Raw genomic sequence first — 19,800 nt, forward strand, 5'->3', positions numbered from 1 at the left:
TTTCACATGCAAAAACACTTACTAACAGCTAGAACATATTCGTGCGACACGACTAATCATTCTTAATATGTACAATAATCTACTTAATTAATTAAACATGAATTATGTGTGACAAAATCTCACTCGTCTTTGATGATAGATAACAGGCCAACAACTAATCTTTACTCTCCACAAACAGTAGCCAAAATACTTTAATAATATATCCTCAAAAGCAAATCAGAACAAGAACAATATATTGGTTTATAAGTTATTCTCTTATAATTTAGCTTTGATTTTGGTTTTGTCTTTAGTGTTCCTAAATTTGAAAATGCAGAAACTGGACAATAATATAATGAATATTTGTTTCCCTAGCAAAAATGAGTTGTACAGTGCGCATCTATCTTTTAGAAATAATGTCTTTCATCACTAAGCTATACGTTTCTGGTCAATGAAGTTTTATCAAATGTAAGTGAGTAATTCTAAATATATTTTATTAATAAATACATATATCCTTTCATTTAATACTTAATTTATGTTAAAGTAAAAAAAAAACATTAGAAAGATAAATAGAAAGATGTAGCAAGTTCAATGTAATTCGATAACATGACTAAAAGTTGACAATGTTGAAGTTAACTCGGACAGCTAATAACTATTGTGTCTTATACACAACTGTAATTGGAAAAATAAAGAGCTAGCTGAACTTACCAACAAATTTTTTATACCATAATTTAATAACTTACATATAATTAATCACAAGTTTACGGCTACAAATTTAGTCCACGAAACACGCAAGTTGGATTACATAATTTATGACATGTTCTTATTTCATTTCTAACCTAGAGAATTGGATCCTTGATCTATATAATCTTGATTGATTTTTCAGGAGTTTGTCTTTTCTCCAAGCTCCCCCACACAAATTTGACTTCGAAGTATTAGTTTGATCAATATATATGCTAGCTCAAACCAAGATGATTTCCTATTATCGAAAAAGACAAAATTAATGAATTGCCGGATATGTATCACCCAAATTAAGTGGGAAGGTTTTAAATTAAAATATTTTCGTATTCAAAAAACGAGTTTTTCCAAATTGGGTTATTGTACAGTTGTAATTCCCTCTAACGGAGGATATGTGAGGTAATTATTTCTTTCTATATTCAAATTAGCTTAATGCCAAATCCATTGCTAGTGCTGCATTTCTACTATATATATTTCTATTTACAAAATTATAGAAACCTATTCAATTTTGCTTGAAGTGGGCATGTTGCATGGAAAAAACCTAAATAATCTCTAGATTTAAAAAAAAATGTGTATGGAGAAGGATTCTTTGCATTAGTTTGTGCCTGTATACCAATTTTAGCTTAATGAATAAATATCTATTATCTTCATTAAGGTAGTGGTGTATAACATATCATCATCATCATTAAATATGTCAATTAATATAAATATACCCCTCAAGTGTCTTGAAAAATCAATCGCTTTCTCTATCTCATAAAAGACAAAAGGTTAGATTACAATGTAGTGTGACCACCCAACACATAGCCGCTCAATTTGCATGGAGCTGAACCCATGATGATCACAACTCACAAGCACTGGGTTTTTGATGAATTTAAGTGATGAAAACTAGTTGGTAGGGCAATATGAGAGAAGACCATATATGATCGGTCTTTATGAGAATCTCACAAAAGATATTAGCTAGATTACAATAATATGTATTTGGTAGTAAACTACGATTATGTACTCCTCATCCATCAAATAATTATAATGCTTGAGTTCCAATATTGGTGGATTACTTGGTGACGTTTTCTCTCGAACTGTCTACACATGTTTGACGTCTAACACACACTATAGAATACTGATATAGCTAATTAATTTGGTATATAATCACCAAGTTGACGTAACAAAATTCTTTAGGTATTCCTCATCTTTAATTTCCAACCATCCAAATAGAAAGCAAAAAATTAAAAAATTAAAAATGTTCTTAATTTTACTCAACAAACAATTAATGCTTGATGTAAAAACGTGAATATTAAATGAGATTATCCGAATCTTTTTCTTTTTTTTTAAACCTTACTCTTAGTATAGTGATATAAACTTATAAATGGTATCATGCAAAGGGAGGTTGCTTATTTTTTCATCCTAAACTGGAAAAGAGAAGGCCTTCTAAAGAACTGAATGGATAAGTCAGCAAAAACACCACTTTCCACCTAACTTTTTGTTTTCAATAAATATATAGTTATTATAATTGTTTCGTTAAATTTGTAATTTGTTAGTAATTTTTTTTAATCTTTTTCCCAGACACTAATCCCAAACAATTGAGGGGAAAACACAGCAAATTGATGATTGTTTAGTTAATCATTAATCAGTTGAGAAATTAGTTAGGCGATTACTTAACTCTCTACTTGTATATAAATACTTTGTAGCTACTAATTCACATTTATTACTCTTACCATTTCAACGAATTCCATTTTAAAATACTAGGATCGATGGATTTCTACCTAAGTACATACACTTCTTTTACCTCCATCCTCCAATGCTACGGCCAATGACTCCTTACCGGACATTGAACTCTAATTTATTTTATCGTCAAAAACTGAGACAATAAAGTAGCAGTGATCAAGGTCGCACTTAACCACGTTGTGAATCAGTTGATACTTTTTGTAATGAGAGACATGAGTGGTGAATTAAATTTTCTCCAGAAGATAATAATATCAATATGACATAATGTATATTTAAAAAATAATATATTTATATAATATTTTTAAAATTCAGTGTATCATAATTTTATTAAGACTAAGCACGGGCACCTTTCATATTATTATGTGTTTAAACCGTAAAAATTTATGACTCTTGCATAACTCTGATCCCCTTAAATCAATCACAACTTATTTGATATTTTATTTTATACATAAAGAATAGTTTTTTTATCTTATTAATTTTATACAATAAACTCTTATATTATTAATGTTAAAATGTTATTTTTTTCTCAAGCATATTGGATAGACTTTTGTTTTAATTATTTTTCAAATTTCCTAAAAAAATGAGTTTGTTATCGTACAAATAATTTTATCCTAAGACACAACAAACTGTAAAAGTTGGGGGGGGGGTCAATGACCAATATCAAACAGTACCTAAAAATTATGGACTATTCAACCCCGTTTAAATTGGTATAAATATAAGTAGGTATATATAATAATTTATAAAGTTTATTTAATTTTAATAATTAATCAATTATTATAATCCCTTTTCTCAATCTAAAATAAATTTAGATAAACCAAATTCGACAATCATAATACATGCACACTACGGAAATGATGACTAAGCAAAGGAAAATTAAAGTAAAGAGTAAAGTTCATCATGCAAAGAGGAGATAGATCACAGGCACGACTTTTGATGAAATAATTAAGGGTGAATAACTGGTGGGGTTTGCTGCTGCTTCTCGTTTTCTTGCGCAGGAAATGACTCGTGATCGACCTAGAAACTACTTTTCCGAACACTTCTATATGTAAGATAAATTCTCACGTGTTTGTGGTTTCAGGAGTTAAAATAATATTTTTTATGTATAATATTTAATTTTACATTTGAAACAGTTAATTATTAAAGATAAATTTTTTGAAAATAACTAAAAAATAAGTTAATAGTGTTCAACAAAAATAAATGATATTTTTAATTTTTTAATAAAATAACTATATGCAAATACATTAAATGATATAGATAAAATCATGCAAGTTAGGATTATCTTTTAATTTGTTTTCCATTTATGCGATGCATATAAATTTAAGAATTGTGACACGAACAAGAGAAACATTTCAATTTAAAGCGCTTAAAAAATTTATTAACGTATTGCTAACTAATGGCTTTGCATTATTTGTCCCCATCTGTTACCCTTTACACATTTTATTACCTCACAAGTCACTACCTTAAAAAAATTGTTAGAAAGAGAGAAGAGGGTGAGAACCACACCATCATTCTCATCTTCACATGATAATGTCCGCAGCCGAGCCAAATTAGCCAAATCATTATCAACAACGAGGCTAGAGGACGACCTACCTTCAACAGAAAAAAGGTTATTTACTTTACACCACGGTGTGTGTAATTAATGTAATGTAATGTAATTGTAAATAACTCTTTAATCTAATCTAATCTAAGTTGGCTCGTGGCGTTTTGGACCCCAATCCACTACTGTTTAAGACTGCTAACTAACAAACAAAAAGCGCTAGCTGACAAACGTGGGAGATGGGGAAAGATTGGTGGTTTTGGTGGAAGTTCAAAATTCCAAATAAGATATTGTGGGCTGTCAAAAGCTGAATCTTTTGAAACAACGGAAGATACAAACCATACCCAAAACTGCTTTAAGAATACCACTGTGTCGGGAAGGTAGGAGGAAAACAGCCGCGGTTTTCTCACACTACCATCTACCTATTCATTTCAGCCACGTAAGTTTTTGTCCCTGTGTTCCTCGTGGATGCTTCAGGTTTTTAGTGTCTCACTTTCTCTTCTAAGTTTGATACATTTTCATGATCGCTACTTTTTAAATACGAAATGTTGTCTCAACGTTGATTGATGGACGAATGAGCAAGAGTTTGCTCAGTAACTCAGTTACATTTTACTTCTAATCAAGATATATTACACTATAGTACGAGAGATATTTGCACGAAATTATTTTTTAATTTTAAAAATTATATATTTTTTTCTATTGGGTATAAAAAAATTATTATTTAGTTTATTTTTATGTGATTGAATCTCGTAATGATGGAAATTATAACAAATCTTTTAATTAGTTGAAATTTTTTGTTCTCTTTATAATTCTCATCAATATCATTAATGGTTAATTTTTAAATATTTCGATTATTAACTTTAACATTTTAAAAATCACCATACTATCAACTGTCTCTTTATCCAAACTATTTATTGATCACATTTTGAAGATATTGAGACTGTAATATGCAATATTCTAAATTCGTAAAGTGAATGATATGAATTTCCAAAATTAAGCACTTGGTAAAAGTTACAGACAAAGAAAATTGTTCTGGTTTAAAATAATGCTTGCAATTGTTCAATTATTTATTTGCATTAAAATAAACACTTTTATCTTTAGGTATAGGGAAACATAATTTTATAAAATAAAAAGAATCTATTATGAATTATTAGTGTCAAACTGGTTAGAAGCACAACTGTCACGTAATCGTCATTTTTTTTACTATTTATAGCATTTTTTTAATTCTATTTCATCAATACAACTCCTTAATTGTATGTGACTACGTATAGCATATACAAAAGTTTATATTTTATAAAACGCATTACAGAAACGGGTAAAAAAAAGAACAAAAGAAAGATTTTGCATTCGTATAAATATGTATAACGGCAGAATATTATGTATCGTGTGTGTATCTAATAAGTTAACTGTAGGCTTTGGCAATAAAGCTAAAATATTCCTTATGTAAAGGGTCACAATATTAGTAGTTTAATATTTCACAAGTATTTAATGAAACAAAGAAGAGCGAGATAGCAAACTAGATGGATGTGTTAATGGCTGAGTGCTAGGTCAGTCTTGTCGGGGTGGTTTATCATAAATCCGCCATTTGTTTTGGTGTTTGAGATATTATAATGCCCGTTAATGGGAGATCATGCACACAACCTTCAAATTGGGATTCTTTTGCAGCGATTTAAGAGGAAACTGCATAAAATAGACACGTGTGGTGAGGCTCGTATTGTTCCTTAAATTTGTATGTTTAGGTCATATTCTGCACTTCCTCTTATAATTTGTGTCTAAAGAATCTTAAATATGTATGTAGATTTTGTTAGTATAATAGCACTTAGCAGGACGTTTCGTGAGTCTTGAAAAAAAAAATTCACCAAAAAATAGAAGAACCTTCGGCATTATTCTTAAAAGATCATTCTAATTCCAATGCTTAAAATTATATGTCCATGCTAAAAACTATCCACTTATAACTATTATCACTATCATTAATTATCATTAAATTGGATCCAGAAGTGTTCGTAATATTATGAGAAACTAGAGGTGAGAAAGTGTGTCTAAGATTGAAAAAGTATGCATATATTGTAAACATAAAAGAAAATGGGCATTTTAATGAAATCAAACACCTGATATCATGGTGACAAAAAAAGAAATAAAACTAGTCTAGTTCTTAAATTTAAAAAATAAAATCTCTCTTTGTTTAATTGTTACAATTGTAATGACAGCTCACGTTTTCAAAAGTAAAAAAAAATCACCCCTTTTTTCGCAACATAATCACATAAAAATTGGAAGAAAAAAAAAACCTACTTAAAATAAAATATTCATAACCTAAAAACTATATATATCTGACGGCTAAAGCTTTTGGTTGAGGTAATGTCTATTACACATTCAAGTGAAAATGAGAAGTTAATTCTTTATGTTAAAAAGAATTATTCATATTGCCGAAAAATTCAAATTTGCTCCGCATGCAATTAGATTGATGAAGATCCATAAATTTTTTTAGCAAGGGGAAGGGGAATCATCCCAAACTAATTAATATAACAGTGTACGTCAACATTTCACTATTTTGCTGTATCAATGGTTGCAAGAAAGGAATACATGCACCAAAGTTACAAGAATGTCACCAAACTTTCAAACTAAAAGCCGAGTAATCGCATTCCCTGTGAGCATGGTCAAAGTCCTTTAAAGTATATGAGATTACAGCAAAGCTAGATGGGGACACTTTTGTTATATTGTGCCATTTTTTAGATTAAGAGTATGTTTGAATGAATAGTTTAATTAAGGCTTAATTAAATATTTTTTTAGTTATTATATTTTAGTCATTTTAATTTTTATGTATTTTTTGTTTCTAATTTTTTAAATTCTTTTATTTTTTAGTCATTATTACTGATTAATTTATTAAAAGACTGTCATAAATTAATTTGTCATTGAATCACATCAGCATTAAATAGTAAAATTAAAAATAATAAGAATAAAAAATTGTTCAAGAGGAATAAAATAATAAATTTGTTAAGACATACAGACTAAAATTATATTTAATTCATTAATTAAAAAATTATTAAATATTTTTTATATAAAATAACTTATGACATAAATTCAATTATAAAATTTTTAAAATAAATTTGAAATAATAATAAAAATCATAAATTGTTTTTATAAATTTTTCATAAACTCTTTTAAGTCTCTTAAATAAAGAAATTAATTTATTTACAAGTATCGCATTGGATCTCATTGGCTATGTTTCTTTGATGTAATTTTTTTAAAAAATAAATTATTTTTCAATGAATTTTTATTAATAAACTCTTACAGTCCATTTCTTTCGCTAGCTTTTAAAAAGCAACATCAATTCTTTGGCTAATTACATGACTCTATCTTCTATTATATAATTTATACTCATGAAATAAATAAATAAACAATCACCTTTGATTCATCACACTAAAACTTTTTGTAATTTCTTTCCAAGGTAATGATTGACTTTCACGTTCAAATTTAATCATTTGGTGCATAGCATGGCTGCTGAGAGAAATTCGCAGAGGCAGATAAGTCATAGCTTCAGAGGAAACATCGTGTGTGTCTAATTTTCAAACTTGAGCGTGGAAAGCTTTAGCAATACCAATACGATGACGGTTTCTCCCTCTTTTTTTTAGAGCAAGGGGGGGGGGGGTGTAAATATTAAAAGTTACTTCAAAAGTATATTTACTCAATTTAATATTTATTTTTTATCCATTAATTTTTTTAATTAATGTGATATTAACATACTAATTATGCATATTAAATTTTAAATAAATTAAATGATTATAAATTTTAATTTTAAAATTTAATATTTATTTATATTTTAAAAATATATTACATATTAAAATAAAGTTATATAATGAAGTACCAAATAATTTTTTATATAAATATTTTTTATAAATTTAATCTATTTTACAATATTTTTTAATATTTATAGAAAAATATTAAATAGAGTAACTGGTAAGAGTTACTCGAGAATTTTAAGTAAAAATAGAATTATTATTCTTTTATATTAAACCCATTTGGAATCGTTGCGTGTAGTTTTTATTTTCCTAAATGTCATACAACTACTGTTCTAACCGTTAATATTCTATAATTTTTTACATATGAATTTACAATCATAAAAAGAAATTCATATCACATTAAAAAAAATTGCTGTTCAAAATCAAAATTATTAAGTTACAATTAAATTAAAAAGTAAGTGTACAAATTTAAATTTATGAGAAATGCATAATTCTGACGCGTAGTAGTTAATATTGCATGACTCCATTTAAAAAAAAATAGTAGAGATGTCTAGCCTAAGATGATTGACAATAAGCCATAGGCTGATAATTGCAAGATTAAGCACAAATGGCCCAATAAATGACTACCACCCAATGGGAGCAATTCATATATTCTAGTTTACTTTTTATTTCTTGCAATAAAGTATTTGGTACATTTGCCGATTTGGAACAAAGGTGGGATTTTCATGCATCTTTTTATATAAATATGGTTGACAATATGCATCCCTCTCTGCTATAAGGCTATACCACCTTAAAGCTAAATTTAGTTCCTATTAATTGTAGATTAACTTGTCAATAGCACGTGTGCCTTAGATTCTTCATTGGAAGATCATAACTAGAAAATGACTTAATTTTTCCCATTGGCATTTCAGAATGTAATTCGATCCGTGCTACACGTAAAGTTATAACCATAGCCGACTTCTATACTCATAAAATGACATTGGGGAGGATGCTAGCTAGTTAGAATACAGAAACCCTTCATCAAGAGACGACTAAGCATAAACTTTTTTCCAAGGGTCGAAAATCCGTGACTCATAGGCATGCCAAAGGAGGAGACATTGTATGCACTGTATAATAACGGATGCATTATTAGCATATTTGAAATCTTTTTAAGATTATGTTTGGAGATGTAAACGTAATTCAAATTTTGTATTATATATATGTGTTTGATAAATTTATATTAAATTTTATTTTGATTATAAAGTTGAGTTAACACGATAAATTAAAAAATTTATACAAAATTTTGTTATAAACTTATTTTAAAAAGATCAAACATAAATTACTTTACTTTACATTCATCTTTAATTAATTTTTTATATAAAATAAAGTCATTCAAAATCTATTTTACAAATGCACAACCAAACACACAATGTATATATCATAAACGGTGGCATCCCAATTCATTGGTTAATTATTAGCTACAAACTTCGCGACAATTGTAGAACCCCTCCTCGAATCTCATATATTCCACTTGCAAATTATGTGGCCGTGCGTGTGTTTCTAGGCTCCGATTACCCTACAAACAGTGCAGCTACTGAAACAGTTGCATAAACCTTGTGCTGTATACATATGTAACGCTTCATCACCTAGGTGTTCATATTTCTCGAGCTTTACCTACCAAGAAAAATCGCTAAACTTACATTGGGGATAATAAGAACAATATATAATGCTGATATCATCACTTACCAGTACTTCAATTGTCACCTAATTAGAGGATCAAAATCAAGATCAAGATCATAATAGTAGAGCCGAAATAGAAAAAAGACTAGTGTACCCCTACATGAACAATGTCCACATAATAGAAAGCTAAGAATGAAGAGAGCCAAAAGTGCAAGCTAGAAAATGTCTATGATATTGCATATTTACTTCTATAAACCAAATGCGTAAGCTATAATGATCCATTGAAAAGATATAGCACGGTTGTATTATACCATTATACTATATATATTCATATACGTAAATGTAATATTGTTTTAGAGGTACGCAATGTTGTCCTATTCTTGCCAGGTGACGAGAGATAAGTTCCATAGTTATAGCTTCACGGCTTCAACTAGAAAATGAAGCATAAATAGATAGCCTGCTTTTTTTTATCGTACAAGGCAATTATAATTTGCTTTAAGTGTGTTGGATAGGAGAGGTAGTGCAGAAAGAACAAACAAGAGTACCAACTCATTTGAATTTGTGAACTAAGCCAAACTTTGGAGGCATTGGGGGAGTGGGACCCAACTCAGAAATTTTCTTCAAAGGTTGAGAGAGAGAGATGGCAAGAGTTTATTTTCTATTCTGGTTACAACAATTTACATTACCGAGCTTTAAACATACAAAGAACCTGGCAGGTTTTATGATGTTAACTCCATCCTTTTTGTTTCTAGACAGATATGAGGGTCAAAGTTTTCTAAGAATACCAATTAAATATATAGTTTGTGTTTGATTGCAGAGATTTCGGTGAAAGAGACATAAATCGCTGTGAAATGAAAAGCAGATTCCATTTCTGTCTTAGGCTATAGGTGCTAATGAATACAACATCATATATACATACTACATTACATTGCATATAATAATCAATACGCCACAAGCCTTGCTGTATTCCCCTATAAATTCTTCATCTTAGTATACTATATTTTCTCAAAAGGTGTTTCTTAAAGAATTAGCATATTCACAAGACACAAACACTTTGAGAGAAAAAGAGAGAGAGAGAGAGAGATGGAGCTGTATGACCAGGATTTCTTGGAGGAATTGATGACTCTAAGAAGAGAAACATGGGACACCAATCCAAACACAGAAGAAAACCCATTCTTCTCTAATAGCTGGAGTTTTGACTCTTTTGATCAAAACTCTCTACCTTATCTCCCAAACTCTTCTTGTGGTCAAGAAGTTCCTCAAGGCTACAATGACTACACCTTCAATGAAATCTATGGTTCCTTACTTGATGAATCTTTTGCACCACAGATTATTGATTCACACTATAATACCCTCGATACTCCACTCAACACCCCTCCATTTCTTGCTCAAGAAGATTATCCATTGTCCATGATGGAAGAAGATGACCCGGGTTTGCTAGGGGAAGAGCTTCAAAATTTGGAGCTGCAAACCACATGCAAAATGGAACCAACCCAATCTCCTGAAATGCCAGTTTTCAACATGGGTACTGGTCTTGAAAGAAAGAATCGATCAAAGAAGCTGCAAGGGCAACCCTCCAAGAATCTAATGGCTGAGAGGAGAAGAAGAAAGAGATTAAACGATCGTCTCTCAATGCTAAGAGCAATTGTCCCAAAGATAAGTAAGGTATGCAGTGAGAGTCATTCATCCAATGAATACTGTAAGTAAAGAATAACTATAATTAGTGTCATGTGTGGATCTAATTATTTTGTACTATTAAATTCTTATCACAGATGGACAGAACTTCAATACTTGGAGACACTATTGATTACATGAAAGAACTTCTTGAGAAGATCAACAATCTGCAACAAGAAATAGAGGTAGATTCAAACATGGCAGGGATTTTCCGAGATGCAAAGCCAAATGAAATCTTAGTGAGAAATTCACCCAAGGTATGAATTTTCCCTACCAAGAACCCTTTGAAATAAGTCATTTCTGAAGGATCCCAATTATGAGTGGTGCAATCCTACATTCATTTTTATTTTTATTCTTTTGGTCATTGCAGTTTGAGGTGGAGAGGAGTTTGGATACAAGGGTCCAAATTTGCTGTGCAGGGAAACCAGGCTTGTTGCTATCTACAGTGAACACCCTGGAAGCATTAGGCCTTGAGATTCAACAATGTGTCATTAGCTGTTTCAATGATTTTACAATGCAGGCTTCTTGTTCAGAGGTACATTAGTGTCATGATTTTTTGGGCATTGTATAAAAAATGTTATTTAGTTGTAGCTTTTCCATTCATTCTATATGATCTATTTTTGGTTGAGGCATGGTGTAATTAATTGTATTATCCTATTTGTTATGTAACAGGAATTGGAGGGAAGGACAATGCTGAGTTCTGAAGATATAAAGCAAGCTCTATTTAGAAGTGCAGGATATGGAGGAAGATGTTTGTGAGAATAGAACAGAGGAAGGAGCGTTGCAAATGCACTTAAGGGTGCAATGTTGATTGATTGGTTTTGTTCTCTCACATATGCCGAATACAATGACCAAATTTATTTATTTTTAATCAAAATGCCAGAGTATGCTGGACTCGTCCGTGTGATTCTCAGGCACAGTTACCAATCATAAATGTTCATGTAGATGTAATCATGTAATAATACAATTTATGTACGAGAAACCCTAGTGATTGCCCTTGAGGGATGCATGTGAAGGGCTAAAGCAAAAAATGTTGACATAATAAGAGAGTAAAGTTCGAGTTTTGTTTCTATTATTTTCAGACATGACTTTTCAATTTCTCTCTCTGTGTAACTACTATGTGTAAAGACACTTTTCTTGGAATGATGTGACATTGATAATTATTGATAATTAAATACCTTTGATGCTGGAGGGTGCTAGTTTTCCAATGAAAGAATGTGAGCGTTGGTTATTTGCTCAAATTTCATTAGCAAAAAGGATAAATGAACTACAAAAGAAGCATTTATAGAACACGAGGATAGAGACTTTTCCTAACAGCGACATTAAAAATAAAATAAAAATATCAAGCATTACTCCAAAAGAGCTATTTAATTCTTTTTAACGTCCATAAAAAATCGTATAAAAAATTACTATGAAGAGTATTCTTATAAAACTTGTTAAGAATTTAGAAATTTTTTTTTACAATTTATGACACCTTGAATATTTTATTTTTCATCAAATATATTTATTTTTTTAATTATTTACGGACATTACTGAGCCCCATGAAAATAAGTGCATAAATCTACAAGCCCACAACAAATCATAGGACTTGTAGTTTTGTTCGGTTTTCTAAAGTGGAAAGGGAAGACATGGTTCAAAGAGGGGGAAAGGGGAGAAAAATGATAATTAACCTTTAGTTGCGACTCATAAAGGGAATAAAAAAAACAACGAAATCTGCCTAAAAACTTATCCATCTACAAAATTGAAGTGAGAATATGATTTTTGTAAAAATGTCTAAAATGACTGCGATGTACTAATGTTTTATATGTTTACTTTTTTTAACTACCGATTATTTAGAATAAAGACAAAATAGTAATTATTTCATAATTTACCCTTTTTTTTCATTTAATAAAACCAAATTTTATGTACATAACTTGTTCACTCCAATTTTTTCTTTCTCATTTTGGTTTCTTTTTTTTTTTTTAACTTCTAAACAGATTGGCTTGGTACAAAGTGACACTTCGAAAGCTTAAAGCTTGCCCCTTTTTCAAAACGATCTTTTCTAACAACAATTCTTCTCTCTCTCTCTCCCTTGGGTAGAGTCTAGGAATGGACTTTACCTGATAAAATGCAACAAGTACGAGACGAACTATATATAAATTATCAAGACATATAAATCATCACGTATATGTGCGGGGCATGGTCTTGAACCATATAATCAGCAAGAGAACTAAACTTAGCGTGTCATACATATTAATTCATCAGTGTTACACTCCTCTGCCCGGTTCAAAACAAGATTGTGTTTCCACTTAGCTATGGAAAATATTAACAAACAGTTAGATAAGTAGCAAATTAAACTCGAGACATAAGAGGTACTAAATGTGAATTGCTAAGATTTATGCAGTCTCTACAGAAGAATTCAATTATTTTGGTCGGCACTAATGGCCGAAACATATGATCAGTGAGATAGAAATTAGAAGCCAACTTGCACATGCATATCGATCAATCCAAAATTAAACAAAATTGAATAAGTCCAAAACCCTCATGTATCAAGCATTATTACTGCATGTTAGTACTAACTCCAAAGCTGTCATTTCAGTGAAAGGGTGCATATGTTCGTTGTCTATGTACTATCCATGTTCACATTCTGTAACAAAGTTATTACATGAAACATCCAAAATCCATACACCTAGCTAGCTAGCAGTTCGTAAAATAAAATAATAACTAAATATAAGACTTAGATTCCAATGATAGAAAACCCTTGTCATCTGCTTGTAAAATCAAATCAAAGTCTTATCCATTTTTTATTTGGTTCTGAATTAATTGCTCTAAAGAGAGCTCAGATAAGAGTTGCCATTGCCCCGCTCGCTTTATAATCCACACAGGAGAATCTTTCAGATATGACCAATGCCTTGGCGTCACTGCTTTTTAGAAAGCTCAATTGTGATAACTCCTCGTGTCACAAAAAGCCATCAACAACGGAAGAAGCTAAGATCTTGCCCTAGAATCCACGTGTATACACACTGATTTTAGGTTTCTTTTCATTAATTACATGGTTTATTAAGAAGAAATATGCATATATTTTATAAGTTTTACAAATATTATAAAACTTACAAAATACTTTTTTTTTTCTCTCTTAACAAACCATCCAATAAATATTTTTTTCATGTTACCTATATATCATTTCATATTTTTAAAACAAAGGGATCGAAAAAAAGAAGAATCTTCATAAATTTTATTAGAAAAATTATTTTATAATTTTAATTTTTTTTTCTTTATCACATTGTGTATTTGTTTTTATCTATCCCTTAATTAGAAAATATAAACAAAAATAGAAATTTTCTGTCTCAAAATATACAAATGTAAGAAAAAACATTTGAATAGGATGATGGTATATTAAGCAGGTAATGATGATTCGATGACTTTTTTCTTTTTTTCTGAATCCAACGTGATTGTTTTGATTTCAGAGCAGATCAGCTATATCCTACATGTATCTGTACGTTGTTCAGACATGAGACATGAGAGATGAAAGACCCAGCACCTGGCCCCGTCGGCGAGAATAAATCATCTTACAGAGGTGCAAGAAAAGACACAGCCTAGTACATGTCTCCATGAGCTTGTGCCATTTTACGATGTAATTGTCTTGAAAATGCATATATTGAAAAATGTCTCCATATAATAATTGAATATCTGAAAAATAAATTATCATGAAATTTATTTATTTATATACGTAAGATTACAGGCTATTTTTTTTTCGTGTTTATATTTTTATGTTTAAAATGATCAATTTGTAAATATTTATAGACAAACTTTAATCAACTAATATAATCAACTGATATTTCCAAACCCATTTCTTCTATTCTTTGTATTGCAATGGACAGTTTTCACTGTGGAGAATACTGGCGCAACATAGTGAACGAGATTCTTTCACTTTAGAAAGCGTTTTGCTGAGAGAGGGGGAGAAAAAATATTAAGAATACATTTTTTAACATCTTCTTATTTATTTGTTAAAATTTATTAAAAATTAAAAAATTATGAGTAAAAATTATCATATTTAATCAATTTTAGTTAATAACAAAAAATATGTTTAAAGGATTATGTTAAAAAATATATTGTTAATCTTTTTTAAAAGTATTGAACTGAACTTCACTGATGATTAATAAACTGATGTATGCACGTCTGAATTTTAGCCCGTTAAATAATATTTTTAAATTAAAATAAAGAAAATATTTACAACACTTTAAGGTTAAATTTGTGAATTAATTTTAAAAGGATGTTTTTAAGTAAATTTTATTTGATTTAATATTTTAAAATACAATAGTAAATTAATATAAATTTAATTAATTTTTTTTATTTTTATAAATATTATATAATCCCTTTATTTAAAATTTCTTTTAAAACATCATTCCTAAGCATATAACTGAATGTTTTTAATGAGAACCATTGTATCAATATCATTGTAAGGTGGGATCTGAAGGGGCTTCATATGCACTGATATGCTAAGGTTTGTGAGTTCAGCGAACTGTATTGGACAGTTTTTACTGCATGGGAAAGTGTCGTTTGCCCATTATTGATGGAATACAATTATTTCGCACGAAAATAGCTTTAAAAAAATTAAACTATTTAGTTAAAATTGTAAAACAAAAATAAAGCTAAAACTAATCTGTTTTTAATTTCAAAAAACTATCTTGAATATATTTATAAATGAAATTAATAAAATTTAAATTTTAAAACTATTATTATTATTATTAAATAAAAGATAATTTCCACTTTTTATATAGTCTTTAAAAAGGAATTACTTTTTATACATTCTTAAAATCGAAAATTGAAGCAAGAAGACTCATTATTAACATAAATTCTTTACGTTTAAACTTTTCTATAACGTAAGATAAAGTTATTCTACTGTATAATTGGTCATGACATCGCTAACATGTTTAAGATTCTGAAGCATCGACAGATGTTTATTTGGGATTTGTTAAAAGGATGTTATAAGTTTTAATTTTTTTAGTTTTAAACATAATAAAACAATATATATTCAGATAAAATGAATTAAATTAATTTAAATTTAAATTTAAAACATTTTAAATATAACTTTATGACCAAATAAGTGATTCTAATTTTTAATTGAAAAAAATCATTTAATTTCTTCCATTTTCTCTCATAAGACTCATTTACTACTTACCGTCATTAGTATCATCACAATATCACTAATGAATCACCACTGCTTAAACAATTAAACATAATTATCCTTCTTAGTTTCATTATTGCTATCTTCGTTGTTTCATAATCGTCACTAATTGACCATCGTTGTTGTTAGAACTTAGAACGTTCCTTTGCACGTTACCCCGTGGTTAAAATAGTTAGTCTACAGACATCTATTTTTAAACAATTTTATATTTAAAATGACTTGAAAGGTGGTTCAAATATATTTTTAACTTAATTGGTTAACTTTTTATTTGTATCTCTCTTCTTACTTTAAATCAATTATAAAAATAGATATAAATGAATATTTCAATTTTTACAAGTTAACTTGATGGTTTGCAAACTAGCAAACTCAATTTGTAAACAAATTATTCAAGTGAACTCACTTAGACTCACAATTATATGAATCACATAATTTTAAGTTTAAATTTATAAATTTGTGTGTTTTTGTGGATCAAAACTCATGTATCCTCTTTCAACCATTGTTATTAATATAACCAACACAACTATCATTATCACAATCACACCATTCACTTATCAAATTAATCATTGCTGCTTTCGCTACTATTATTATTATTTTCCCTGTATGAGCAAAAGAATTAAAAAGTTCTTATTAAAAACTATGCTAAAAGTGCATTGAAAATTATGATAAAAATTGTATTGAGAACACCTTTTAATAGTCTCCTGTCTCTTGTTATTTACTTCCTCTATTTCATGTCTTTTATACTCTCTTTTTTTCACTAACATTTTAAAAGTACTACCATAGTTTTAGAAATACAATATTTTTTTTTCCTAACTATACCCTTATTCGGTACTATAATAGATGAGTTTGTGGGAAGTTTATATATATATATATAGGTGGAGTGTTAATGTGAGTATTTTAGTTAAAATATAATATAAATTATCGGTTTAAAATTAATATGTGTATATAACTTTAAATAATAAAAGATTAAATTAGATAAAATATCTTTTAAGCAATGCACTCTTAACAAATTTTTATACAAGTTACAATGATAAAAATGACCCCATTTTTTTATTATTATTGAAGTTGGCTGAAGCTTACATGGCTGCAAGCATGCAAAGAATGTTGGGCCTGTTTGGGTGTTGGGCTCGTAGACTTTCCTGTTTTTATTTTTATTTTTTGTTTATTATTGTTCATTGATAATCTTAAAATATTGATTAAAAATGATAGTAACATTTTATAAATAGCATTTTAATTTTTTAATTAATATATTTAAGATTTTTGTCTTTTTTCATGGGCAAAGTAGGACTCTAAAACTGTAATGACGAGTTATGATTTAATGGGCCATAGTCCATAATTTTACCAGCCAATTTGCAACGGGTTCATCTCAGAAAAACTTATGGACCCAATAAAAAGAAAATATTGTATTGATACTTAATATTAATAAGCCTATCTACTGTTCATGGACTTTGAGAATGTAAAATATAGATTTGACTCCTTCAAATTTAAAATAAAGAGACGTAAATAAATTATTAATTTAAAATCAGTTAAATCCATAAGTTATTTTAATTCCATTAACGAAAAAATAATTATTTATTTTATGATTTAAAATAACTAAATTTGTAATGTATTTAAGCTTCAACAATGTTACATTTTTTGTTATTGTATTATTAAAAATGGTATTAAACAAAAGGAAAAAACAGTACTCTACCATTTTTCTGAGAAAATAGGACTACCGTTTTGTATTACACTTGAAACTCCATTATTTTTGTGGCGTTAGAGAGCTTTCCATGCAAAATTTCTGAATATGAAATTTACAGCAACAAAAAATATTTGTATGTAAAAACTTTGCCTTTGGCCGTTTGATTTTTTATTTGTTAGGTTCAAAATTATAATGCTTTCCACGTCGGAGTTCCAATTTTCCGATAGTGACTGAGACCTAATGTTATCACTTCTTTTGGATGGAGCAGACAGACAATTTAATTTGACTTTTATTTTTAATATCATTGAGCTTCTGTCAAAATAACTGGATCGAATCATTATAAACCACATAATATTTTTATAATTTGTAGTGTAACCATGTTCTTTGAAGAAATATTTTTAAAAACATGTAAAGTAATTAATTTGTACGTAAAATTTATTCATATTTAAATGCAGTTTTAGGGTATATTAATATTTCTTTTCCTGCGTGTTTATAAATTACTTAATTATGATATAGTTACATTTTGAGAATAACTTAAAAATTATAAAAATTTATTAAGAAATAAATTAATTCAAACACATACAACAGATATATATTAATAATAAATGTACATGGATCAAAGTGTAGTTTAATCACGTGCTTGCATAATAATCTTTTACTACATGTACCTGACAGTTTATGTCCAAAAATTAATCATAAAATAATTAAAATAGGTTTTAATTTTCAAATAAAATTTATAACAAATATATATATATATATACTATTCTTAACAGATTACATGAGAAATGATTTTCAAAAATCTAAAATAAGTAACTCCTTATCCTCCGAGAATCAGTAGTCTATGACAAATTAGGTTTTTATAGGCTTTTTTTATATTTTTAAAAAATAAATTATTAAAATAATAATTTTTAAATTTTTTTTTGTCTAGGCTTTCTTTTTCACATCACCATTTGTATAGTTTTTTTTTTAATTTCACTTTTCTACAAACAAATTTTGAGACAATTTCTTAAAAAATATCAAATTTAATATTGGACAATTAGAGATGAATAGAAACGCGTGGCTTGATTTAAGTTTTATTTATATTTACTCTGACCGATGTGATGTATTAACTATCCCAAGTCGCTCATTCTAATATAAGATAATTTAAATTTATTTTTGTTTTTAATTTATATTTATAATAAATGATTAATTATAATTACTAAATTATTTAAATTAATTATTATGATGATAATAAATTAATTAAATAAGAATAAATTATTATTATCATTATTTATGACTGCATTTATTATATATATATATAATAAATTAATTAAAACCCCATTAATTAATATAAATTTCATAATAAATACATTAATACCTTTTTTTGAAGACAAGTAAATCTTGAAAGATAAAATTTAAATTTTTTCAATCTATTTTAAACAAATTATAAAAATTTCATAATTATAATTAATTATTTATCATAATATAAATTAAAAATAAAAATAACTTTAAATTACTTCATATTAAAATTGATGACCATTGAATAATTTGACAGGTGACACGATTTAAATAAATTTCACTTGTATAGGAGACAACGTTTATTTAAATCGCGTCATGTGTTTTTACTCATTTTAAGTTATTCAAATTTAAAGTTAATTTAAAAAAATAAATTTCACCCAATTAAAAAAAAAACTTGTTAGAATTTTAAGATATGTTATTGTTTCAAAGTTTCATCCTTTATATTAAATGATGTGTCAAAAATACTTCTAACAAAAAAATTAATTTAAAAATAATATAATTTTAATAATTAAAAAAGAAACTGCCTTTATAAGCACCCGTGCTTAACACTGGTACACCACCCACCATGGTTGGGTAGGTCGACATTATTATCATATATTATATACCATTCAAAGTGGACGACTTCTTTTAATTA

General features: G+C 28.1%; 1 protein-coding gene across 1 annotated transcript; it reads left to right on the plus strand.

Moving 5' to 3' along the window:
• The first annotated feature begins 10,452 nt into the window (after window positions 1–10,452).
• Window positions 10,453–11,802, plus strand: LOC113864474 (transcription factor bHLH93-like). The gene is made up of 4 exons (XM_027498221.1): window positions 10,453–11,034; window positions 11,142–11,300; window positions 11,414–11,578; window positions 11,716–11,802. The coding sequence occupies exons 1-4, from the start codon at window positions 10,453–10,455 to the stop codon at window positions 11,800–11,802; spliced, it is 993 nt and encodes a 330-aa protein (XP_027354022.1).
• Window positions 11,803–19,800: the final 7,998 nt, after the last annotated feature.

Source organism: Abrus precatorius, unplaced genomic scaffold (assembly GCF_003935025.1).
Source record: "Abrus precatorius isolate BTA unplaced genomic scaffold, Abrus_2018 Scaffold4, whole genome shotgun sequence".
NCBI lineage: Eukaryota > Viridiplantae > Streptophyta > Magnoliopsida > Fabales > Fabaceae > Abrus > Abrus precatorius.

What these genes read in the sequence shown, in the direction of transcription:
- LOC113864474 (XM_027498221.1), top strand. Translation starts at nt 10,453, where the DNA reads ATGGAGCTGTATGACCAGGATTTCTTGGAGGAATTGATGACTCTAAGA. An exon ending in TTGTCCCAAAGATAAGTAAG is followed by an intron (nt 11,035 to 11,141) that starts GTATGCAGTGAG and finishes TTCTTATCACAG; the next exon opens with ATGGACAGAACTTCAATACT. An exon ending in TGCAGGCTTCTTGTTCAGAG is followed by an intron (nt 11,579 to 11,715) that starts GTACATTAGTGT and finishes GTTATGTAACAG; the next exon opens with GAATTGGAGGGAAGGACAAT.